This window comes from Psammomys obesus, unplaced genomic scaffold (genome assembly GCF_907164565.1).
Source record: "Psammomys obesus unplaced genomic scaffold, mPsaObe1.curated_primary_1811, whole genome shotgun sequence".
Lineage (NCBI taxonomy): Eukaryota > Metazoa > Chordata > Mammalia > Rodentia > Muridae > Psammomys > Psammomys obesus.
In genome coordinates this window covers 1,554,427-1,580,457 of record NW_026591497.1, presented here as the reverse complement: position 1 = coordinate 1,580,457, position 26,031 = coordinate 1,554,427, and the positions used below count along the sequence as shown (strand labels likewise).

The window sequence follows — 26,031 nt, the reverse complement described above, 5'->3', positions numbered from 1 at the left end:
CTATGTGTGGTAGCACCAGCAGGCCCAGGGGTTTCCTGGGAAAGGTCCCTGGTAAGGATGGGCAAGGCCAGACAGGACCTGCGCACCCCAGTTCTGCCCTGGTTCCTTCCTCTGATGGTGGCTGCTGAGTGCATTCCTCCACCCCAGCCTCCTCCCCGAGCTTCTAGAAACGTGGCCACCCCCATGGCCATCTGGCTCCCCCAATTCTCTCCCCCAAGTGCCTGCATCTTTCTCCCACCTTTCTCCCAGCTCTTGCCCTGTGGGGGAGGCCACCCCCCTTCCTGTTCCCCTCACCACTACTTCCTCCCACAGTTTTTGGGCCAAGGGGCTCTTTTCCTTTCATGTCCTTTCCAGCCCAGGTTTCAGGAATCACACATGCATCTTCTTGTCTGTGCTGTTTCTAAGCACATGCGTACACACGTGTTGTCTTGTGGCTCCTGCTCTGCCATGTGTGTGTTATGCGCTCACGTGTACTCACGGGCATATGGATCATCAAGGGCTGTGGGGTATATGAGGCGCCTACGCGTGAAGGCTGTGACCTGGGCCAGCTACAGGAGGGTGCACACAGCCCTTGCCTGATCTTCAGCTCTCCTTCGGAACTACCTCATCCCCCAGCAAGAGAAGCCTGGTCTTTGCACCTCACTCTTGGCCCCCTCCGGGGCTGGACAATCCCAGAGTAGATACCCCCACAAAAAGCAGCTTGTTCCGGAGCAGAGGGCCGGGCACTTAGTCAGCTCAGCTCTCGGAAAAGTTGGCTGATGTCAGCTCCGGGGCAAGCTCCCTGCTGCAGCTGGAAGGAGGTGAGAACGTCACCTCACTTCCATACATGAGCTTCCCCACCCCCGCTCAGCCCAAACTGCCCCACCAACAAGGGTGGGCAGCTCTAGCTCCTCTTAGGCCTTCTGTGCCAGTGTCTGAAGGAGATGCTATGCTGGGACCCACCCTCGTTTCTCACCACCCACAGTACCGCAGCCCAAGAGGCCACAGCTTAAGAAAACAGCTCTTTATTCCACGTCATCCGATATTTTACACAAGTAAAATAAAATTCATATCTCTATATACCGCGATCCGGGTGGGAGGCAGCGTTCTGGAACAAATGCCGCCCCCGGAACCCTGTAAACATGATGGGGTGGAGATGGGGGTGGGCTGGCGGGGAGGCATCTGTCAGGGAGGGCCTGGCCTGCCCCGCAGAGCCTGTCCCTGACTCTGGCTGGAGGCATGGAGGGAGACCCCATATGTACACACACCTGGTGGCTGGTGGCTGGTCAGCAGGGCCCGAGCACTGTCCAAAGTACCAGTGCAAGGCCCAGAGGAGCAAGGCTGCATGCCAGAGCCGGCAGGGCACCTGAACCCTCTGCGTCCCCGGCTCCACTGTTTCCAGTTCCTGCCTGGCCCAGACGGCAGTGGCTGCGGGTGCGATTCTTTCGGGAACAACCCGGCCTCCTGCGGGGACCAGTGGTGGGCAGTCCGGGTGGCTCTGAACCCCCAGGCCTCAGAGCAGTCAGTGGGGGTTCTGCAGAGCTGGGCAAAGTCCCAAAAGGAGAGTCATTGATGTGCCGAGGGCCTGAGCCATTGCTCGGTGGAGTGTCACCAGGTGGCACGCGTCCCTTGAGGGCGTTACCAGCAGAAGCCGGCCTCCCAGGTTCCAGCACTGAGGCTTTGTCTGCAGCATCCGGCTGGCAGCACTTGGGTATGCCCAGCAGCTCCTCATCAGTGAGCTGACTGGTCTGGATGGGACGGAAGGGCCCTGAAGCCACAGCACAACCCTCGAGGTCACTGGCAGCCAGGCGCTTAAGATCACGGCCTGCCAGGCGAGAGGGCAGGCTGCAGGGCACCTCTGATGAGGAGCCTCGGAACTTCTGCAGCCAGGCCCAGAGTGGACGTGCCCGGCAGTCACACACCCAGGGGTTGTCATTGAGTCGAAGGTACTGCAGAGACCTCAGGGGCGCTAGGACCTCTGCGGGAAGCATGGAGAGGTTGTTGGCAAACAGGTAGAGGGTCATGAGGCGGCCAAGGTCCCGGAAGGCGTGTGGGTGCACGCGAGCCACATGGTTCTGGTGTAAGAGGAGGCGGTCAAGACTATGCAGGCCACGGAAAGCGTGCTCAGGCACGCTGGGGATACGGTTGCCATGCAGAAAGAGGTGAGTGAGGTTGCCTAGGTCACGGAAGGTGTTGTCAGGGAGTGCCTGCAGATTGTTGTCTTGTAGGTAGAGGTACTGCAGAGCTGCTAGTCCACGGAATAGGCCAGGACCCAGCTCCTGCAGGCCGCATCGGTCTAGGTGCAGTGTGTGCAGGTGGCCCAGGCCACGGAACGTGGTAGGGTCCACAGCACGGAGCTGTGCATTGTCACTGAGGTCTAGCTGCTCCAGGAGGGTCAGACCGGTGAAGGCAGTGGCGTCAATCCGGGCCAGTGCATTAGAGTGCAGCCACAGGATAGTGAGATTTCGGCATGAGTGGAAGCTGGCAGCTGGCACGTGAGAGATTCGGTTGCCATGCAGGAAGATCCGCTGGCTGGAGGCTGGGATGCCAATGGGCACAGCCTGCAGGCCCTGCTGGGGACAGCTTGTTGTCACCTTGGGCTCGTTGTAGCACACACAAGCACCAGGGCATGGTGCTGCTACCCTCCAGGCCTGTAGCCATAACACCCATGCCAACAGCCGGCTTCCTGTGGGCAGAGGAAAAGGTGATCAGACAGGAGCCCCAAGAGGTGGGAATTGATGCTGGAACCAGTTCTTCTTGGGTTGGGCCTCCAGGGACTGGGCAGAGTCTAAAGGCTGCCAGCCCTGGCAATGGGGATGGAGGACCTCTGCCTTCCATACCATAGAGACAATACTGGGCTTTAAGTTGTCCTTGGAGACAAGTATTCTACACTGGTGATGTCGTCCAGACCCCCCACCTACCTCAGACCTGCTGGCATGACTATTGCACGGTTGCTTACCCGACGGGGTTAGCTTGGTTGGTCACCAAAAGCACACATGTGAAAGCCTTGTGGGGTAGTTGCATGCACCATACACAGAGCCCCTGGGACCTGCTGCTGTTTGTCTCCAATAGTCTTAGCTTTATCCTCAGTCTACCCAGATCAGCCCACGAGACTACAGGTTAAGATGGAAGAACACCCTGGGAGAGTCTGAGATGCAGCCCTTAGGTCTGCCAGGACCCTCGGCCCAGGCTGCGGCAGAGGTGTGGACAATCCATGCCCTGCCCAAACCCCTACAGCTCTTCACTACCCCTGGCAGCTTGAACAGAGGATTTGCAGCCCCTGAAGGGCTAGGAAAGCCCTGTAGAGGCCTCCTGAGGCCTGGGGTAGGTCTTCTCACTAACACCTCTGAGGGAAAAGGAGCCTGGGTGTCGGAAGGGAGGGAGGGAGGGAGGGAGGAAGGGAGGGTACAAGATCCCACCCCAGGAGCCTCTTGCAGGCCCCCAGGGCAGACTGCTCCTCCTCCTCCACACAGCCTCCCTTTTAAGCACTTCCTGACTTGGCTGTGAACACCTTCGCAGCTTCCTCCCCTGGCCTCATTCTCTGATCCATCCCTTCCCAGCCTCCCTGCCCATCCCTGTTGCCATCCCACTTCTCTTAGTGGCCCCAAGGCATTATGCCCCATCCTAGGTCTCTGGGCCAGATATACCTGGGTGTGGCCAAGGACCTACATAAGCAGCAGCAGCCTGCAGCTAGTGCCAGAGTGCCTCGTCCCTAGGATACAGCTTCTTGGCCTGTCACTAGAGCCCCATCCCTTTTCAATGCCGAAGGCTCTTTCAGGAGTGAGTCTATTAAAATGTGAATCCCCCTGGGAGGGTTATGGCTTATCAGCTAACACCTCCATTGACAGCTAACACCTGTGTTGGCAGCTAGCTAAGAGCAGGATTCTGCAGACAGGAGGCCGAGGCTGGCTAACTGCTTGGAGTTGCAGCCCCAGGGAGGAGGGGACAGACCAGGAGCTAGCTTTCCCTACCAATCCTTGGCCTCTGGGACTTGTACTTTTCACTAGGTCCCTTACCACAAAGGGTCCTCTTCTGCAAGTGCAGACTGTTGCTCTAAATCCAGATCCCCACAGGCCAGGTGAGCCGACCAGCCAAGAAGAGCTTTCAGGCTCTGGGGCTCCTCTCTTCACACTCAGTGGTTTTCTTCTACTAGCCTGGGTTTACTGGGCCTGGGGTCATTCATTGGCAACCACAGTGGCAAGCCAGGCCCAGCGATGCCCCCTCCTGGGCTGGCCATGTGTGGGCAGCACAGGGGCCTGAGACTCTAAGCAGCTCACTTCCCCTCACATTCTCTTCTTGCCTGTCCTCCCCGGGACAGCCAGTACCCCGTTATGCTTTATTCTGCTGTCACAAAAGGACACCATACGTATACACGGCATTTCCTGGTCCGACCTCAGAACCCAGGGCTGTGTAAGTGAGGGGCTTTCTGGAGATTTTACCGCCGTGGGTGACAGGTGGGTCACATTATCAGCCCTGTCACACCAGTCTGCCTATCACACACAACGTGTGTGCCAACTTGGGACCTCACAAACACCAAAGGCACCTCTGATCTCTCCGTGCTATCCACCCCATCGATGGTAAACTGAGACAGGGTAGAGCCCCTAGTTGTCCAACAGTAGCTCAGCTGGGGTCAGCGGGTGTCCAGAGCTGAGCCACAACAGGGAGGTGGGCAACCAGGAGTGGCTACGTGGTGCTCAGCCTTGCCAGGCAGAAGGAAAAGGACACAGCTGTGCTTCTGTTGGAAATCAACTTCGGAGAGGCGGCCCTTCTCACCTACCCTGTCAGCACAGGGGCTGGGGTAGGCTCTTCCGCTGTAGCCACAGTAATTGGCTCCAGCCTGGCCCCCCTTGGGGCCTGCCCGCTGGTCTCCATAGCAACCCCTGCGCTGAGCAAGCATGAGGGGGCATCTTTTTTTATGAGATAATCAAACCCAACTTTGCAGCATTGCTTGTGTTCACAGCAGGGGTTTGGGGAAATACCCAAATACACCTGACCAGGCGTTGTAAGGATGTTTCCCTGACCCCACCAAGGGCTGCCCTGGTCAATCTCTGTCTGCCACCTTGCAGGCCTTCCTGAAGGCTCATCCTTGTGGTTTCTGCAGTGCCCTGAGTGTGGAGCCTGGACCCCTCTACACCCACTTGGTTTTCACTCCTAAACATGCCCACAGATTCTCGTGGGAGCGGCCTCTTGCCTCCCTGTAGCCTCCACCAGACACTCTCATTCAAGTCCCCATTCTCAGAAGGCACCTGGCATGTACACATGGGCCAGAAGTGGTCCTGGGAGGTCCATCTCTCTTACATGGAGTCCAGGCAGAGACCCCTCCAGGACCTTACACCCAGCTGAGCCAGCCTTATGTGCTATGCATAAAGTGGTATTTCTCTAGCTATTCCTACAGACGTGTGTGGGTCTCTTCCGGGGCTTTCCCACGAGGAACTCACTGGATGTTGGAACTGGGTCATAGCCAGTGGCTTCTGGCTCAGCTCAGGTCATCTAGGGTGCCACAGGGGCATGAGGGTACAGTGGGAAGGGCTGGCTTCCTAGTGCACACGGCTCTGAAATTCCCCAGGGAGGACCATAACTAGATACAGACCCCAGGGTCCCTCTCTACCCGGGGCAGCCAGATCAGGTAGGATACAGCCATTGGCCTACATGCACTCATCTGGTACCGACAGCTCTTCTGAGTCAAGAGCTCATATTCACATTCATTGAGGAGGGAATGTGGGGAGGGAGGAAGGAGGAGATGGGAGAGACGAAAGGACAGTAGGGAAATGGAAGGAGAGAGATGGAAGAAAAGGAGAGAGGAGTGGTGGGGGGAGAAATAGAAGGCAGAAAGCAATCCTGGGCAGAGGGAAGGAAGCCAGGAAATGGGAGGGGGGCGTGAACGGGGAGAAAGGGAAGGGTAGGTAGGATGGGGAAGCTTCTGGGGCTTTGCCCAGCAGCCACCTGAGCCAGCAGGCAGGCACTGCTGAGGTCAGCAGCTCGCCTCAGCAGCCCTGGAGGCTGCCTTCTTTAGCTTCTTTAACAGGACCAGCTCACTGCGGTCCTGCATACACCATGCCCTCTTGTCCTACCCTGATGAGGCCAAGAGACAGTGCAAGCTCACATCCTCATAGACCCAGGGCACTGACTTTCATCCTTCTACCAGCTGGGTGCCCTTGAGTTCGAAGTGTCTCTCGAAGAACAAGTATCTACCCCATGGACTTTGGAGGGAGCCTACCAGTTAGACTAGTTGAGGTATAAAGGCCTCAAGTCGGTGCCACAGAGGAATCCATTCTCTTACCATCATCAGCAGCCTCGCTTTACAGATCGGGAAACTGAGGCAGTGAGGACTGAAGCCCTGCCCCCGTCCTGAGACAGTTTAAAAGGAAGGGGAGGTGGGGGACAGGGCACCACCTTGAGGGCTGTCAAGGAGAGCCTAGCCAGCTCATGAAGGATGACTGTTGTGTGGCCTGGGCAGCCAGGACTGCTCCACTGCTGCTCTGTTGGATAGGCACTTGGGCATGGGCTCTCCTGGCTGTCTAGGGCTGGAAGGCTGGGGTCAGAAGGCTGGAGAGGGGCTGGACTGCTGAGGCAGTCCAGAAAAGACCACAGTTACAAGGCAGAACAGCTCAGCATGGAAGACCAGAAATAGCTCCAGCAGAGGGTGGAGAACCAGTATCATCCCCACACTGCAGACAGTCAAGGCATCCTCCCCTGAGCCCATTCCTCACTCCTGCCAGCCCATCACTACTGAGCCCCACCCCACCTGTACCCTCACATTCACTTATTTCACACACACCGTGCACACACACACACACACACACTGCTCGCCTTCTATCCATCACTGGGTCCAGACACGCACAGCGGCAGCTTGTTTTCACACTGTTCTTCCTGGGCGCTCCCCAGAGCACAAATGGGGACAGGAAGGTGGCAGGTCCTACAGAACTCAGCCTACCCTGGTTCTCCCGAGGGTGTGGTCACCAGCCTCCGCTGCCCTGTCCTGGTCCTTTGAGGCCTTGTCCTTTATTGATCTTGACTACAGAGCAAAACAGACAGGCCAGGTTGACAGTGGGCAAGGTCATTTAACATGGTAGACAGATATATGACCCATGCCCATGTGCCTCAGGCCTGGCCCTAAGCAGCTGGGAAACTGAGGCCTTACAGTTGATGTATTACAATAGGAGCAGAGATGTTGGAAACAGCTTTTGACTGTGTCAGGTCATCCTCTTGTCCTCAGAGAACTCACAGAAACCCCCCTGCCTCCGACTTCAGAGTGCTGCAATTGAAGGCATACACCACCACGCCCTGCTCTTTCATTGCTGTTTTTGAGACTGACAGACCATGAATTTGTCCAAGCTGGCTTTTAACTTGTGATATGCCTATCTCAGCCTCCCAGGTAGCTGGGATTACAGGTGTGTGTGCTAACAGTCTCCCCTAGAATTCATTTTTTTGTCCTGTTGCTTACCTGAAACGCTCCAGAGCCTCGCCAGGTCCAGCAACATATTCTACTCTGGTACTCACCTCCATGGAGCTCTCTGTGAGTCCTGCTCTGTGGGCCTGTGGTGCCAAGTACCTCTAGCACCATTAGGTTAGATGAAGCCCATCTAACCTGGCGATCAGTGCCCCCTCTCTGAGGAGAAGCTGGTAGCCAACAAATACCTGCTGCCTAATTACAAGCCTCTCACCCCTAGGCCTTTGTGATCCTGCTGCTAATTCAATCCATCCTCCAGGCCAGGCTTCAGTCCCCAAGGACACTAATGAGGAACCCGCCAGTGACTGGCATATCCCTACCACAGGCATCCTGTGAAGGAGACCTCCTTAGGTCATAGCCTAAGCCTCAGGACTGCCACACACATGGCCCTCTTCCCTCTTACCCATTCTGATTCCATCCTGGATGGGGTGCCTGACCTGCAGGGTCTATAGTATTGGATTCTGCCATTCGTGTCTCATATCTATTTCTGGAACAAGTATCCCAGACTATCCCAGACCAAGCTCTGGCTCACCCACCCTCTCCCTGAATCTGCTGTTGATCTCGCTCTGAATGATAATACGTGGGGTAAGTATAGAACTTGGGTGCTTGGCCTCGACTAGAGATAAGAACGTATACTATAGGGGCAAGCAAAGGCGGGGGGGTGGGGGGAGGCAGGTACAGCCATGCGTTGTTAGTACAAGCAGAATGCAAAACAGGATGAAGGAATCACAGAAGCCAGTGTCCCTTGGGCACAGGCAGAAATGGGTCGGTATGAGGGGGCTGAGGGGGCTGAGGGGGCTAGTGGAGGGTCTTCTTTCCCTGCAGTGGGAGGAAGCAGGCGACACCTCCCCATGTGTAAAACACATCCGCCAAGCAGGCAGGCGGCCTCTGCCCAGGCTGAACTTATTTTGCTATTAAAAAAACCATCAGCAGTGCAGGTCTCGAGGCCAGCATCAGCTTGCACCCTCTGGCGTCTACCCTCTGGGACCCACTGACTGTGGATCAGTCCTCAGGACAAAACCTGGCAGACAGGACCCTGCTAGAGATGGCCGATTAATGAAGAGCCAGCACACCTCCTAAGCTGGGCCACCTAGCCTCCTGAGACCTCTGTCATGGAGCCAGTAGCAGCGGCAGGACAGGCAGGGAGTGCCAATGGGAACAAAGGATCCAAGAGGGAGAATGCAATCCTCTCCATCTACATGTTCCTGGCGGAATCCCCCTCAGAATGCCAGAGCACTGAGTCCATGTCGCTGGAAGGAAAGCTGAGGGGCCCTGGATGACCTGGCCCAAGAGCTGGCTGTTACAGCTGGGGTGGTTCTTTTTTTTGTTGTTTGTTTGGCATGCGGCCACATCTATATGTTCACCCACGATCCAGGGCCGCTTTCGGCACAGTGACGCTGGCACAACACATGGTGTGGCCCACGATGCTGGGGCCTCCTTACCGGAAGTTTGCTGACCCGCTTTGTGACGGAACGCCTGCTGTGTGGGGCGCTGCTGTCTTCACACTCACAGGGTCTTGCCAAGGCCGTTCAGCCTCCTGACTAAGGGTCGAAGAGGAGCATTCATCCTGCCGAGCCCGCATGGCTGGGTGGACTGAGTGCAGTGGTCTCACCTTAGTGCAGGGCTAGCTCTGAGGAACAGTGAGCACCATCAGCATTTGGGGGAGGGGGTTGGAAGTTGTGTGGAAAGGGAGTAGTGAATACTGAAATCCTGTCCAGGTTATGGAAAAATCAAGTATCTGCTAGGAACACTGTCAGGAGGCATGGAAATAAGCATGCACAGTAGAGTACAATTTGGAAATCAAACAGGGAAGCTGAGACAGGAAGACTATGAGTTCAAGGTCAAATCATAGCAAGACCTTGTCTCAAAACCCTCCAAACAAGCTGGGTGGAGTAGGAACCACTTAATCTTGCAATTTGGAGGTGGAGGCAGGAAGGTCGGGAGTTCAAGGCCAGCTTTGGCTACATAATAAGTTCAAGGCCACCCTGTCTTGAGAACAAACAAACAGGGGCAGGACAGGTGGCTGCCCTTGTAGAGGGGCCACTTTGGTCCCCAGCACTCACGCAGCATCTCATTTAAATCTAGTTCCTGAGGATCTCATCCCTTCTTCTGATCTCTGAGGGCATGAGACAAGCATACAGTTCACACCTATACACGTAGGCAAAACACTCATACACTTAATTTTTTTTTTTTTTCAAAAACTTAAAAAAAGAAAAAAAAAGAACAAAGCAAAAGACCAAAACTGTTTTTAAGGAAGGGATCAGGAGGAAGTAGTAGGGGTCAGTTCCCAACTGGGAAGGAAGGATAATGGCACTAGAGGGAGCGCAAACCTAAGGGAGGTGGGTTTGTGTGTGGCCCTGCTCAGATGGGGGTCAGCTGGCGTGATGGTTCTGCTACGCCAGTGTAACCACCTCCAGGATGTCTGCAGGGTTCTCTGCTGTAAACTGCCTCAGAAGCTCCGGCCAGGTCCAGTGGAGCTGGCTCTCTGACCCGCTAACATCAGTCCTTGGACTGGGTAGGAATGAAAGCATGGGCCATGAGCAAGTCAGCACTGATAAACTTCCCAAGATGTCAAGAGCCTAGCCTTGGCATTCACAATTCAGAAAAAAGGATTTATTGTGTGTGAGAATGCTTAGCCCAGGAAAGGAGAAGGCACTAACTACTTCTTGACAAAAAGGAAGGTCTGGACCACTTCTGATGACCGCAGAACCAGCTACTCATGCAGACCCATCCCAGGGTCACAAACTGAGAGTGAGCTATACACACCTTCTCTTCTCATTACCAATGTTAGCATCTCCATCATCACCACCGTCACCATCAGCACCACCACCATCACTACGGTCATCACCGTCATCACTGTCACTGGCATCACTGCCGTCTCGATCACCATGATTACTGTGCTGCAACCATCACTGTCATTACCACACCATCGTTATCACAGTCACAGTGTTACGTTAGTCAGCTTTCTGTCACTGTGGCAAAATCTGAGTCAACGTTTTGGGGAGGTAAGGCTCATGTTGGCTCAGTTTTAGAAATTTGGGCCCAGAGCAAGAACATGGCAGAAGAAACAGCAAAGAAAGTTGCTCACTCTGTGGCATCCAGGAAACAAAAAGAGAAAGAAAGAGAGGGGATGTAGCCTTACATGCCTTTAAGGACACATACTCAATGACTTAACTTCCCTTTCCTAGGTATAACCTTCTATAGATTTTGCCACTTCCCAGTATTACCATGGACAGGGGCTAGGTCTTCAGAATCTCTTTGGGATATTCAGGATCCAAACTGTAGTAGTTACTACTGATTTGATTCCCTTATCACCACCACCATCTTGACCACCCATCATCAACACTATAAGCACTATACCAAGTAAAAGCAAAGCACTTGGCTAGAAAACAGCCTGAGGCAAGCTTGGAGCACACGTGGAGAGCAGCCATCTTCACACAAAGGCAGGAAATCACAGCCCAGTAAGGAGGTTCTATTCCGGCATCAGAGGCTTGAAGCCATTCAAGGCTATCTTTGATCAGCAGCCGTTTCCTAGGGAGGCACTGTCATCACAGCCACAACTCCAGCCTCACAGGAGGCTCAATAGCAGGGCAGGACAGAGGAAGAAGGGAGCATTCCTGGACAGCTCGCTCCTGGGAGTTTCATGACCTCCTTGTGGTACAACTACCATGTGGCAGTTTGAATAAGAATAGGCTCTATGGACTTCTATATTTGCATGCTTATATGGACTTATATATTTGAATGCTTAGTGCATGGCACTATTTGAAATGATTAGAAGGATTAGGGGTGTGGCCTTGTTGGAGGAAGTATGTCAACTGAGGGTAGGCTTTGAGGTTTCAAAAGCCCATGCCAGGTGCAGTCACTTACTCTCTACTTGGGGATCAGGATAAAGCTCTCAGCTACTCTCCAGCACCATGCCTGGCTCCCGCCATGCCCCCTGCCATGATGATAATGGACTAAGCCTCTGAAACTGAAAGCAAGCACCCAATTAAATGCTTTCTTTTATACAAGTTGCCTCAGCCCCGGTGTCTCTTCACAGCAATAGAACAATGACCAAGACACCCCATTGCACAATGAGTAGGTAACCATTACTCCTGTGCCATACATAAAGGCCTTGAGGCAAAACCGCAGTTGGGTACCAGTGAGGCCAGGGGACAAGGCACACTTGGGCTCCAGGATCCCTGCAACTGTACCCAAGCCCCAAGGATTCCACCAACTTTTAGAGTAGCTGGCGAAGAGGCCAGGCCCCCTGAGCCTGTCACCACCCCAGCAACTTGAGCATCATGCTGAGTCAGCCCCACCTTTCCAGAATCCAGTGCTGCCTGTAGCCTTGCAGCCCCCACTGAAGTGTCGCTAGCCAGGTCTGAGCTGGGCTAATGTCCTGCCTCCCTAGAAGTTAGCCTGTGGCTTGACATCCAAGACTGATACAGCCATCCTGTATGTCCGACCTTGCTCACTGTGATTCAGGTGAGGAGTTGGAGATGGCGAGGCACAGATCAACACAGTGTCTTTGCTGTCCCTGCTCTGTGCCTGTACTGAAGGAGAGCGGACAGCTAGGCTGTGCCTAAAACACACTTGGAGCCGTGTCCTTCCTGCCTTCTCTACAGTCATCTTAGCAGGCTTGCTGTCCTGCTGCAGGGAGCCTGCACAGCCTTCCACACCTGAGCTCGGGCAACCCCAGCTGCCGCTGCCTTATCATCAGGAACCACTGTTCTCCCTCTTCTACCCAACCATCAGCACACAGTAGACTCAGTGAGTTATATACAGACACGTGTTCACTCCTCCCCAGAATGATAGTGACCAGGGAGCATGCCCTGTGGAGTAGAGAACGTGCAAAAAAAGGGTCTCTTCCCTTTGCATATGGGGAAGCCCAGGGAAGCTCCTACTTAAAGGCTCAGAACCTGCCAGCTGACATGCCCCATCTCAGCAGAACCCTACCCTACTTCCCCTGAAAGGGTGACCAGCAATTATCAGTGTGTAAAAAATGCACCAGAGCAGACAACAAAGGAATGTGAGAGGTGGCAGATGGAGGGTCAGAAATTAGGGGGAAATTCTAATTAGCCCACTCAGGGATAGAAGTGGATTTAAAACAAGAACAGGGTGCCATGCCCCAAGGAGTCACCAGAGAACCAGAAAGAGTGTCTAGAAATTAAAAATAGAATTGCTAAAATTAAAAGAATCAATAGAAGGGTTGGAAAACAAGGTCAAGAAAAATCTTCCATAAAGAAAAACAAAAAGAAAAACTGAATGAGATTCAATGGGCAAATATAGGTCAAATGTCTTTTAGGGCAATTCTATGAAGAGAAAACAGAAAATGGAGGATAAAAAATATCCAAGAGAGGATACCAGAAACTTTCTCAGGGCCAAGGAACCTCACTGGGCATTCATGGCAAACTCCAGGCTCCTGGTGACCAAGAGATTCCAGAAGGAAAAGCTGGTGTAAGCAATGCCAAGGTAGCAGTAAGGCTCACCAGAGCATACTGTGTGCCAGGTAATGGCAATGCTGCAAGATTCAGGAGAAATGCTTTCAAAATATGGAATTCTGGGCCCAGCCAGTCCAGCTTGAACACACTTGCAAGTATGGAAGGGCTCCGACGGCCCTTCACTGTACCTACCCTCAGCCAAGACAAACACATACACTCATGGACGTTAATGTGCATCCCACGAAAGGAGAGGCAAGGGTCTAGGATGGGGCCCCAGATGAAAATGAGAGAGAGAGAGACAAAGGGCTTGCTCTCCTATGAGACGGGGCAAGAGGAGAAACAAACATTCCACAGACAACCGTAACCTGAGGAAAAATGAAGGGCACATGAAAGAGAAGAGGACACGGAGCCTTCCGAGTCGAACGTGGGCTGAAAAGTGGAGCGCCTGCATCCTGAGCAGGGACAAGCTGCTCACTGGTGCGGGGCCTGCTCAGCCGAGGGTGGCCGGGAATGCACCTTGGTTTCTGGCCCGCTCTACATTCTTCGTTATGGAGGGATGCTCACAGGTCCAGCCCTGCGGTCCCTCTCCCTTGGCCAACCCAAATGTCCCTCCACAAGCACTCAGCTCCGCTTCTATCAACCTGACCAGCCCCTACCTAGACACTTTCTTCTCACTGTCACAGTGCTACCTCTTCGTTCGGGCTTCGGTCTCAGGCTGTCATGGTGGGTGGGGAGGCAGGACAAGGGCCATCTTGTACTGGGGTCAGGACTGTAACCCCTGGGCCTCAGCATCTCTATTTCTCAGAGCCCTAACCTGCAACAGAGCCCATGGCACACAGGCAGGGGCAATGTGAATAAGTAATTGCTCTTTTATTAACGAGTGATAAATTATTCCTATATGATTGTTTGTGATAATGCTTGCTTATTTGAAATCAATTTGGAATGGAAATTGTTGGCGGCTTCTCACCTGCACGGATGGAAGCCAGGCACTACTGCCTCATACAGAAAAGGAGGTCACTGTATTTTGGCTACATCCTGCTGCTGATGCATTTAGGGTGCTATGGCCGGCATCGGGGGAGGGGTGGTGGCCATGGGGCTGTGAAGCCAGGGAGACCAGGTACCTCTAACCTCACTCCTGGGCACACCTACGTCCAGGGTGCAAGAGGGGTCAGATCAGCCACTCGGTGTGGCTTTCCCGCTGCCCCTACCCACAGCTCCAAAATGTGCAAAGCTCCGTTGATAAAGTGCCCACTGTGTAAATGTGAGGACCTGGGTTAGAAAGCCGAGCACCCACAGAATAGCCAGACATGGTAGCGTGAACCTGTAATTCCAGTTCTGGGAAGACAGGGGCAGGAGAATGCCTGGAGCTCACCAGTCAGCCAGACCAGACAAATTAGGGATCTGGGTTTGGTAAGAGACCCCGTCTCAAAAGAAAAGGGAAGAGTTCCCACTACTAGTCAAGGACCCACACTCCTTTTGAGCTGAGGGAAGACCAGGGCAGGGAAGGCCCCTCTCTAACAGACCCGAAGCCCTACTGAGGCCCTCTCCAGTGACCATAGCATGGCCATCAGTGCCAGAGGCCACTCCCAGATCTGGCTGTATCCATCTCTCTATGTGATTCTTGGGGATCTGGGAGCCAGACTTTCACCTCACACAGGTCACACCCCGTGTCCATTTTGGGCACCACTCAAGCCACTCATAGCACAAGCTTCAAAAAGCACTTACCTTTTTCCTGGTCCTAGTCTTAATGACTCCACAAAACATGGCCCCATTCTTTCCCCTCCCCAAAGCCCAGTGCAAGAGGGTCCCTAGAGAGCCTCGGCTTTCTATTCTGACGCATGGAGGCCCAGTAACCAGGTCCTACACCAGCACCTGTTCTTGGGAATTCCTATTTCAAACCTTGATCCAACAGGCCAGACAGCTCCCCCTCCAACCAGGCCCCACCCACTCCTCAGCTGTTTTGGGTGGCCGCAGCAGGTCATTACTTGGCCAGTAGGTGTTGGGGCTTAGGTTCAGGTCTGACTGCACTCATCTCTCCCATGTGACCCTTGAAGATTTGGAAGGCAGCAGTGAAGCTGTGTCACCCTGAAATCTAGCTATCTAGGCCAGTTCAGTCATCACTAATGCCCCAGGAGCCTGGGTTTCTTATGTGTGAGGCAGGAGAGCTGCTCCCAGGGTGATACACCTGTGAGACACACCTCAGAGGCCCTGGGCGCCAGGGTTCCCATTGGACCCACAGGCTGCAAGTGGCTTGCCTAGCCAGTCTCTCTGCAGCCTGTTTCTGTCACTGGGCTGTGTGCACCATGGGGGCAGAACCATGCCTAGTGACAAGCATACAGTAGGAGCTCTGTGTGTGTTTGTCACATGCAATTACATGCTCCCTATAGGCAAGTGGCAGCCTTTGTGTGCCTGTAGAGACAGCATTCCCCGGGGATGCCCAGGGCAGATGAGGCACTGGTCCTTTCCTGGTTGGGGGAGGCTCGTGCATACAAGTGCTGAGGCTCTGAGCGTGCCTCGAGTGGCCTTGCTTCCGTTACAGATGGATGTTTGTACTGTCCCTCCCCACCACCACAAACTCATAAGGATTCCCTGCCTCAGCCTTCCACGTAGTGGGAGTACAGCATGAGCTACTATGCTCAGTTTCCACCCAAAACATATGCCCAAAGTCCCAATCCTCAGTGTGATTTTATTTATTATTTCATTTGTTCGTTCATTCATTCATTCATTCATTTTGAGAGCACCAGAGGCCTAGGCTCTCTAGGGACCCTCTTGCATTGGGCTCCAGGAAGGGAACAGAATGGGGCCACGTTTTTTTTTGAGGCCTGATAGTGACAGCCATGAATGGCCTGAGTGGCACCTTGCCTGGGCATTATGTGACCTGTGTGAGGCGAAAGCCTAGAATAGCCTGGGACTATTTTATTTTCCCTTTCAAAATGTTTGTGTATGGGTATACCATGTGGGTGCGGCCAGAAGAGGGCATCCTAGCCCCTAGAACCAGAGTTACAGAAGGTTATCAGATACATGTGGGTGCTGGATGCTGGGAACCAAACATGGAAGTCCTCTGGAAGGGCAGCTTGTGCCCTTAACTGCTGAGGCAAGCCTCTAGCCCCAGCCTGGAACTCTTGATCTTTGTGCCTTGTCCCCCAAATGCTGGAGCTTTAGGCGTGTTACCAGCAAATCCTACCCCTGATATGAATGTATTTGAAGGAGGTTGGTGGGAGATGGTTAAGGTTGGATAAGCTCTTCAGGGTGAGGCTTTGAGAAAGATTCGTGGCCTAGAAGAAACCCAAGAGAGGCCATTTCCTACAGCAAGAGAACCATCTGCCAGTCAGGAACAAGCAGCTCACTAGCACCCGACTGTGTTGGCGCTCTGATCTTGCAGTCCTAGCCTCTAGATCCGAGAGAAAATTAATCTCTGCTATTTGTGATGCCCAGTTCACGGTATTTTGTTACGGCAGTATGAGCTAGTACAACCTCCCTCTCAAAACTTTGGAGGGTTCTCTTCAGGTTTTCAGACACGAGTAGGATCTGGCAAGATCCAAAGTGTTTCTGGCTTGTTCTGTTTGGTCTTGTGTTGACGCCAGAACAGGCAGAGGATAAATAAACCAGCAGCTCTGTGCCCTGACATCCCTGCACACCACAGCGCAGCCCTGAGCCTATCAGGTTCTGAGAGCCCTGGATTCACTTGCATTGGGTTCAGGGGGCTCAGGTGGAGTCCCCAACCTCTGAATTTATTCTTTCATCTGGAAATAGAGATCAGCAAATCTCATGAGGTTCACACCTGGCTCATGCAGGACTGCCAGCAGCACTCTGCCTCTCCCTGAGAAAACGTCCTCTCCCTGTGCAGGAGAACACCCTGTCCTGCCCTTCCCTTACCTCCTGCAGGCCTTTGTTCAAGCATGTCCCCCTTGTTCCCAGGCCCAAGGCCTCAGGGAGCCTCTTCTCCCCTGAGCCTCACCCATCACTTTAAGGAGCTGGACCCTTCTCACTCCTTCATCACCCCTGCCCACCTTTCCACATGTGAGACCCTCTTCTGGGATCAGTGCCCACAAGCTCTATAGAAGGGGCACTAGCGTCCAGGGCATCAGCTAGGCCAGAGCAGGTCTGTACCACAAATGTTCCCAGGCAAGGCATGGACAATGAATACCCATAACCTGGCAGGAAAGCAGGCCCTGGGCTGAGAGCCTCTTTTTCTCTACTTGCCATCACAGAAGGAAACCCTGCCTTCCCTGGGCTGTTATCACAGCTGATCGAGATGGTCCTATGACCTGAGGGCCTGGGGATCCCTGGGAAGTCATCTCCTGCAGCTTTGGGTCTGGGTAGCTGTCTTGGGAGGGCAGGGGAGTGTGGAGTTGCTGGATGTGACTGAGGCCCTATGGGAGGGGTGGGAATGGAGTAGCCTTCAGTGTTAGGGAGGGCTCTAAAGAGGTCTGATGCCCCACCACCCATCCATCCACCTCGAGCCACCTTGAACCACCTCGAACCACCTCGTAGCCAGGCTGTGACTCCAGCAGCAGGTGAAGGATGAAGTACATTAGGGCCACCATCTGTCTCGGCTGTGATAGGCTCTCTACTGACATCCAGGAGGTATGTAGATGGAATATCTTTATGGGAAGAGTTTTTCTTTTGCCAATTTTCGAACAGGAAGCCAGACACTTGTCACACCTGTCCTCGTGTCAGCCTCTGCCTGACATAAATTGGGGCCGAGGCAGGGAGATGAAAGACAGCCTGGACACGGCCCAGTGTGCAGAGACCACGTGTCAGGCCGCAGAACACACAGAGCCGTGAGGGCGTCCTGCTGGGGCTCTGCACTGGGTTCCTCCCCTGTCTCCTCTCTCCCCTTGCCCAAAGGCCAGCCTGCCCTGGCACTCCTGCCTCCCGTGGAGCAGGGGAACATCTCCTCTGACACCAGAGCAGCCAGGCCCCCTCCCCTTGGCCACAGCTCCAGTTTCACCAGGAAGGGAGGAACCTCACACAGAGAACAGGCCTCAGGGTCCTTATCCCACTGTTGACACCCACACTACCCCTTTCTCTCTCTTGAAATTTGAGGACATCTCTTTGAAACCTGGATGACTTGAGGAGAAGAGATGTTACAAAGACTCAAGGTCTCTACTGCCCAGGGCTGGTGTGTAACCAGGAAGACTTTGCTGAAAGAAAGGAGGGAGAGGCCAGCGCCACCTGAGGCCCTCTGCAATGGGAGTCTACCATCCCCACAGCCCAACCTCCTCACGGTGCAGGCACCTCCATTCCCATCAGCTTTATGAAGGGCAGGGCCAGGCACACCCAGAGGACCAGGCATGCCCAGAGCCATGCAGGTAGGCAAGGGACACTCTCTGTGGGGACCACCAACAGTCCTGATACTTCCTCAGACAATGCTGGAGGTTGTGTCTACAACCTTCAGAGGGACCTGAGAGGTTAGCTCTGCCAGGCTCCCATGCCACCATCATGGGGTTGGGACACCAGCCTATGCTGTACTCTCTGAGGATGGGGACACCGGAGCCAGGGTAGATGAAGAATGAGCACCTGTCAGGGGCGGGTGACAGAGCTCCATGGAAGGGAGACCCTGAGCAGGGCAGTGTGGAAGCAGAAGTGGCACACGTTGGGAGGCCTTGGGCTGGCCTGCTGCCCTCTCTGGACTGCTGCTCTGGAGGCTGGCCAGGACCAGGACAACAGCTGCCCTGTCTTTCTATGTAATTGTTCCCAGCTACAGTTTTGGGGTCCACTGCCTGTATTTCCTCCAAGGACCAAGAAGGAATACAAGCAGCCCATCTAGCGGTCCTGCAAACTGAATGGAGAAACAAAGGTGTCCAAATTCCCAAGTCAGCCAAGTTTCCAAGGCCAGGTTCCTGCCCAGGGGTCAAGCTGTACCTCACATTTCTCAAGGGTGTGGAGGTACCCCAGCCCTGGCAGAGGTCCTAGCTTCCTTTCTGCGTCCCCAGCTGCTGGGCCTCCCCGGAGCCAGGGTACCCCATCCTCACCCTACCATACCCTCTCATCCACTGAGCAAGAACATTACTCCCCCTCAAGACAACAGGCAAAGACACTGTTGGCAGAAAGGCTGCTGGGGGAGGGGGCAACTCCAGACATGGGATCCTCCTCAGTGCTACATGGGGGCTTGTGATAAGGGAGCTCAGGGGGCCCGCACTTCTAATCCCATTTTCTGTCTGCAGTTTGGGCAGAGGTAGGCAGGACTGAACACAAACCAGAGAAAGTACAGGAATTGGGTTCTCTGTTTTCCACCAAGGGCTCCAATGCCATTCCAGCCTCAGTTTCCACAGCTGGCTCCTGTGGTCTGTGCTGGAAGTATGAGTACTGCAGCCTGTTGGGAGGAGTCCATCATCCGGATGAGCAGGAACTGGCCAGCATGGCCAAATCAAGCTCTCTGTGGCCAGCTGGCTCTCGTCAGCAGGTCCACCTTCATGCTGTCCACGTACCAACAGGGAGGCTCAAGAGCCAGCATCCGCCTTTGGGTTCCTGGAGCCCTCACCTGCAGCCATGGTGGCCAACAAGGCTGCCCTGACGGCCCTGAGGCCACCAGCCTGGGTGTTTCCCAGCCCATACAGGGGTGAGCGGGTGACTGGGGAGAATGTTTTTCTTCGCTGATACCCAGCAGCCTCCTGGACTCCCTCTGCAGGTATCTGCTGGTGTGGCTGCCCACTGCCCATGCCCCCTAACCCTGCATGCCAGGGTGGGGCTGCTTGGAGGGTGTGGAGATGGAGAGACACTGGAACCCATGAGAGATGCGAGGAATGGCTCCGACACAAGATCTTCTAGCCCACCTGGAGAGCAAATGAGCAAGGCGCCACCAGGGGAACTTCAGGCTCAGAAGCTAAGGGGAGGACGACACGGCAGGCAGAGAGCCTGGGGTGGAATGGAGGACATCTCTGCCTATGGGCACCCTCGGAGGGGGGAGGGAGGTTCTGAGATGGGTTTGCAGTGAGGGCTAGAAGGGGATAGCAGGAGGTCAGAATGGACTTTCTTTGGGGGTGAGAAGGGGAGACACGGTCGCTGGGCTTGGACAATGGATGCAGAGGCTATGAAACCATCTGGCTGAATTTGGGGGACTGGAGAGGCTCAGAGGAACACAGCTGGGGAACTGTGGTATCAGTTGGGAGGCAGCTTGGCTGCTCACTGGTGTGAGCAGTGCCCAGGTGCCTGTCCACCCGCATCACCTGGGAGATGCTCAAGCTGGTGACCCTAAATAGCAGCCTAGCTGGCTCAGGCATGTGCAGGCTGAGTAGTCTTGGGAATTAAGGACCTCTGGCCAGCCACACTAGCCTGGAACTTGGCAGGGAGGCAGTTCCTGTTCATTAAGTACTGCCAGGCCAGGTTGAGCTGGACACGATGTGGGGTAGGGGTAAGGAGCTGTGGGTTCTTAGAAGGCTCTTCTTTTCTGCTCTCCATCCGTGTTCCCTGTGTACACACAGTGCACAGGGCTTGCTCCTGGCCCAGCTGCCAGTGACAGATACTACAAGCCAGTGCCACCGTTACCATGCCTGGCTCCCCACCATCTCTCCTAGAGAACAGAACCCTATATATTGAGGAGGAGTCTGTGTTTTCCTGATCTTCAGGACACTAAGCTGGGAAAAAAAAACCCTCACGTAAACAGCCATGGACTACAGATGACATCTCCATCTCCAGTGACCAGCAAAGGGTGGTGAGGCCCAAGGTCACACAGCACACCGGTACGATATGATCTTATGGCTGCCTGGACTCGGGGGAGGGGAAACTTCTGTCAGGTTCCCAAGCTGGCCCCATCTGGGGCCTGGCAGGAGGGTGAAGAAAGCCAACATCTTCACAAGGTCACAAAAGCTAGGACAGATTGAGGTCATAGGACAGGGGATTGCAGGCAGATCAGGGACAATCTGAGAGGGCTCCCAGGAGGCAGTGAGCACCCTAGGGCCTCACTCTGGTTTGAGACCCTGGATACTCTAACATGTTCAGCCCCACCCTCTACCTCAGTGGGCCCCTCACCCAGCTTCAGCCTTTGCCTGACATTTCCCGTGACATTTGCTGCAAAGAAATAGAGTCATAAATCCAAAGGTTAAATTTGCACATTGCCTTACAATGCCAGGAGAAACCTGTCCCTCCATCCACCAGGTACCCCATGGATGTAGCTTGGTGTGGGATGGCCTGCCCACCCCTTGACCCCTCCACCCCCGTAAGGAACCCCATTACTATTTCCAAAAATGGCTTCTTGAGTACACCAGGCCATGGAGTCTGTTGCATAGTTTGGAGATGCCTGCCCCCTGTGAAACCAAGGCCCCAAGATGCCCCGTGGGAAAGGCGCTGCACCAGCAGCTTAACCCTGCCCACCCCAAATTTGATTGTAAAACCTTTGTTTGAAATCCAGCAACAGCCAGGCAGTGGGGGCACATACCTTAGTGCCAGTACTCAGGAGGCAGAGGCAGGCAGATCTCTGAGTTGAGGCCAGCCTTGTCTACAGAGAGTTCCAGGATGGCCAGGGCTGCACAGAGAAATCCTGTCTCAACCCCCACCCCTCAAAAAAAGAAAAAAGAAAAAGAAATCCAGCAACATTCTGTGGAACTCAAATTCCAGTTTCCTGGAGGGTCAAGGAACACCCCTGGGCAGCTGCTCCCATTGAAGCTGGACCAGCTCCTGACACTTCTCCACCCCACCTCTGCCAGCCTCCATGTGCCAGGGTGCTGCAAGGGCCACCTGGGTCAACACAGGGAGGCTGGCTTCACCTGCTCGGCATCTTCCCAAGGACACTTGGGAAGCTGTGCCAACAGCCCCTGCTTCTTGACTCCACTTTCTGGGTCCAGCTGCCCCGGGAGAAGACTATGGGTACTGCCATGGGGACACCTCAGTCACCTCAGCCTCCAACCCTCCACAGCAGACATGGTACCCAGGAGCTATGGGAATAGGGCTGGAGAGAGGTGGCCCCAAAGGGCCAGCTGAACAGATAGCCTTTCTTACAGCTGGAATCCTGGTCCACTTACCATGTCACCCACCTGATGTGTATAAAAAGACTCAGATGGTTTGGGGACAGGGCAGGGCACAATTAGGCCCTGGCTGGAAGTTGGCCCAAGTGTGTAGAGAGGGGCACATGTCTGGCCCTGAGGCCCTTCACTGAGGACTTGTGAGGATGAATGCGGAGAGCTGCGTGGCTGAAGGTAATGCAGAAGGCCAAAGCGGGTTTAAACAAGTACATTTTGGTGCCTTCTCAGGAAGGGGTTCCACACTCACCAGTCAGTTAAGCATGATTCACAAGAATAGTTCCCGATGTGCAAAGTGTTTAAAATACAGTGACAAAAGAAGAAACGGCAGTGCTGAACACCGGGTGTGCCGGGACCTAGCCAGGCCCACGCACTCTGGGGACAGGCAGGGGGATGGAGGGCATGTCCCTCGACACTGATGACTGCCCCTTGAGACTCTAAGCCTGGAGTCCACGAGGTAAGCACCCCCTTCATCGTCTGATCAGAGTAGGATCTGCAGGCCACAAATGAGCGGCTGAGCAATGGAGGGGTGGGGAGCAAATGCAGCATCTGGGATTTGGCCACATGGATGGCACAGGTGACCTTGGCTGGGTGTAGCCAGGCCACAGGGCAGGCATGCTGAAGGGTGCCGACGGTACCAGGCCCTGAAGAGACACGCACAGCTGCCACCCCAGCTCCTACAGATCTGAGGGTCCAGGCCCTGGATGGCTGCCCAGGCAGCCCTGCCTTGGGTTGAAAATCAGGACTCACAGAATGGGAGCAAGGCAGCATGAACTTCACTAACCAGGCATAACCTGGTGCCAGGAGCATTGGTAACTGTATGGCAGGGTCAGGTCCTTGCAAACACACACATACACACACACACCCCTTCCTCCTCCTGTCCTTTTTCCTGAATGCGCAGCCTGAGGTTCCTGGGAGACTCTCTGGGCCCTAGGCCCACGATTGCAGAAGGGCTCCCTCTGCCTCCTCCCCCAGCTGGATCCCTCCTCTCCCAGCTGGACCCCTTCTCTCCGAAGGAAGGCATGGTGCCAGAAGGCTGGCAAGCAATGGATGCTAGAAGCCAGGCCTGGATGGCAAGAGGGAGGCATGATCCCACAAACCCTGCTCCTCACAGACAACTCACCACTTGCAACAAACAACAGCAACAAACCTGGGCCTCTTCACAGCCAAGGAGTCAGCCTTAGCCTTAGATAACAGGCTAGTGACCACCTTCTGGGGCCCTGGGCCAGCCCTGAGGGGGTCCTCCTCCTCTTGCTAGATGACCCCCACTAACACATCTGTAACCACAGAAGATGCATCCCACCTGAAGGAAACAGACTCGGCAGGGCTACCAGGACCCCACTGGTACAGGGCAGAGCCTAAGGCTCAGTAGCATCACTCTCCATGCTCACCACCCCCTTAGCACCCCAACACACCTTCCAGGAGGAAGGAGGGGACTAAATTGGCAGGAGTCCCAGGAAAACCCCTGTTGACTAGGAGTCAAAAAAAAAAAACGTATTTGGGGAATTTTAAAGCTGGGGGCCAAAACTCCTAGGGAAGCAAGGTTTGGTGGCTTACATAGGTAATTCCAATACTCTGGAAGCTGAGGCATGATTCCAAGCATAGGGCCAGCCTAGGCTTTGTGGTTACACCTGCTGCAAAACAAAACAATAAGAACTACTTGGGAACCGAGCATGGAGGCACATGCCATTAATCCAAGCACTCAGGCAGATCTCTGAGATCAAGGACCTCTGTTCTACACAGAGAGAACCCAGCCAGCCGGGGCCACAGTGAGTCCCTGTCGCAATCCAGGACAGGCACCATGTCCAGGAGAAACTGGCCAACACAAAACTGGCCTCTTTGTGTGCGTTTGTTTTGTTCAGGTTTGTTTTTTTTTTTTTTTTTTCTCCTTCTTACTGATTTTCTTTCTTTGTTTCTTTAGTTCGTCTATTTTGATTTTCATTTTTGGGGGTATTTTTTTTGGTGGTTTTCTTTGTTTTGTTTATTTGAAAATGGGAGAACATGAAGTTGGTTGTTTGGGAGGAGGATCTGGGAGGAGCTGAGGAAGAGGAAAGAACATAATCAAAACATCATGTATGAAAAAAATTAAAACAAACAGAGCCACTTCCTCAGGAAATGTGGGCTCGCCCCACTGGGCATGTATCAGAAGTGTGACCAACAGCCCCAGATGACTGGCCTAGTCGCAGATGAGGAAGGCTGAGACTGGGAGCTCTTTAAGAAAACAGCAGCGGGCTAGGTGAGCAACCCTTTGCCAAGTGGGCCCACACCTGCCCGAGGTCCTCCCACAGAGGCACATTTTCTGCCCCTGGGCTGGGGTAGGACAAGAGAAAATGCAGGGTTAGAGGGAAGACAGGCCTGAGGCTTCATGAGGGGAGCGGCCAGTAGTTAGCCCACCCCACACCTGAGCTAGGTGAGCTCTACAGAGCAGCTCACCACCGGAAGGTCATCAGATGGAATAGCTAATGCCCTAGCTAGTGAAACTGCAGAGGCAAGCAAGTGTGCCCAGGGTTGGAGCCCTTTATCATGGTGGTAACCGCAAGCTCGGAAACAGATCTCCCCTGCCCAGGTAGACTCCAGCCCGTTACAGGCCACCGCTGACCCAACCCTGGCTGGTGGGGGAGTGGCTGGCTGCCTCTGCACCTCGAAGCCTGGGCTGGGGACACTGTGCAAAACCCCTAAACACATTCCCGAGGCTTTTGGACCAGACTTGGGCAGGGCACAGCCACAGCCCTCCTGGGGACACAGGGACACCCACACCCAGAGGCAAACTGAAACATGAAGCTGGGCTTACAGACACTCCTGATCAGGCACACAATCACATATGTGCAGATGCACACCATGTTATAGACACATTCTTGCACACACACAGACCCGAGCACTGTGAAGGGGGCTCCAGGACTCGCCCCTCTGTCCGTGGGTCCAGCTGCCCACAGCCTCCCTACTCAAAACCTGAGCATGTCTCATGGGAGTGGGGTCCTACTAAGGGACCCCAGCATGCGCTAAGCGTGAAGATCGCAGCAGTGCACGTGAGATCATAGGCGTGTAGGCAAGATGTGAGGCCAGGGAAATGCACCCTTCGAGTCTGTGTGTGTGCAACCACAGTGTTTAGGCATGTGCACACTAGGGCAGATTTGGTGTGAGGGCGCACTGGAGGTGTGCAAGGCTGTATGTAGCCCACGTAGACACGTGCAAGGAAACGTGTGTGCAGCCTGCGGCACCATGCACAGCAGCAGGGTAGCTAGGGTGGGCACCGGGGAAGGCAATGAAGGCAACGGGTTCACTCCAGATTCTCCAGGTAAGGCATGCCCAGCCTACACGAAGCCCATCCTCCCTCGCCCCTACTGCGGGGACTTCGCACCCAGATGGGAGGAGGGAATCCCACAGGGCTGCCAGGGAGGGGGTGTTTGGAGCACCAACGCCCCTCAATGGAGCCCTCCGGAGAAGCGATGCCTGGGAGGAGAAGGCATTGCTCTGCGCGTGTGTCCTCCTCGCTACCTGTCCCCCACGCCCTCTGCCAACCCCTATTCATCCCTATTCCGTTTGACCCCCCAGAAACAGCTTCTTCTGAGCAGGGTCCGCTGGGCAGACAAAAATACCCTATCTCGGTCCAGCGGCCACGTTTCAGCCAACCCCGCTCATTAACCCATTCGCCGCCTGTGCGCTCGCAGGTGGGACCCCGCCCTTCCAACCCTCAGTCTCCACCCTGCCCTGGTCCAACATCTGGAACCTCCGACCCCTCCATTCCTGGCCCCGCCGTCGCTGTCAACTTTCCCGCAAAGCCGCAACTTTTGCGGCTGCCGCGGGCTCCGCCCTCCCGGGGCCCAGTAGCTGGCGGCCAGCGCGCGGCGTGGCACTGCGGTGGCCCTCGGGAGTGACCGGCGACCAGTCCCCGGCAACGGTAGCGCCGGCCGTAACCCTGCGCCCCCCGCCGCCCCGCTGCAGCCCGGCTCCGGGGCGGCGCGGACACTCACCTCCGGAGGACGCCCTCTTCATCTTCGGGGTCGAGCGGGGCGCGTCGGGCACTGGAAGCGGATTCGGGGCGGGCGCCCGTCTGCGCGCGGCCGGGTCCGCATCCAGGCGCCGCCGCTCCGGCCCGGTCCCGGCCCGGCCGCGGGACAAGGCTCGGGCGCTCCGCTCTACCGGGCCGGGTTGGGCTCTCGGGCTGCGGGCGCGCAGGGCGAGGGCGGTGGCGCGGACTGGCGGGGCGCTCGCAGCGCGG

The 26,031-nt window shown here is 54.9% G+C and overlaps 1 protein-coding gene across 1 annotated transcript; it reads right to left on the bottom strand.

The window, feature by feature from the left end:
* Window positions 1-1,005: 1,005 nt before the first annotated feature.
* Rtn4r (reticulon 4 receptor) lies at window positions 1,006-26,031 on the bottom strand. Its single transcript, XM_055610274.1, has 2 exons — window positions 25,784-26,031; window positions 1,006-2,665 (listed from the first exon to the last, which is right to left on the bottom strand). The coding sequence occupies exons 1-2, from the start codon at window positions 25,803-25,805 to the stop codon at window positions 1,266-1,268; spliced, it is 1,422 nt and encodes a 473-aa protein (XP_055466249.1). The 5' UTR covers window positions 25,806-26,031; the 3' UTR covers window positions 1,006-1,265.

Excerpts from the sequence above, each read along its gene's own strand:
- Rtn4r (XM_055610274.1), bottom strand. The coding sequence starts at position 25,805 with ATGAAGAGGGCGTCCTCCGGAG. Across the intron at positions 2,666-25,783 it reads GAAGAGGGCGTCCTCCGGAG|GAAGCCGGCTGTTGGCATGG; the intron begins GTGAGTGTCCGC and ends CTCTGCCCACAG.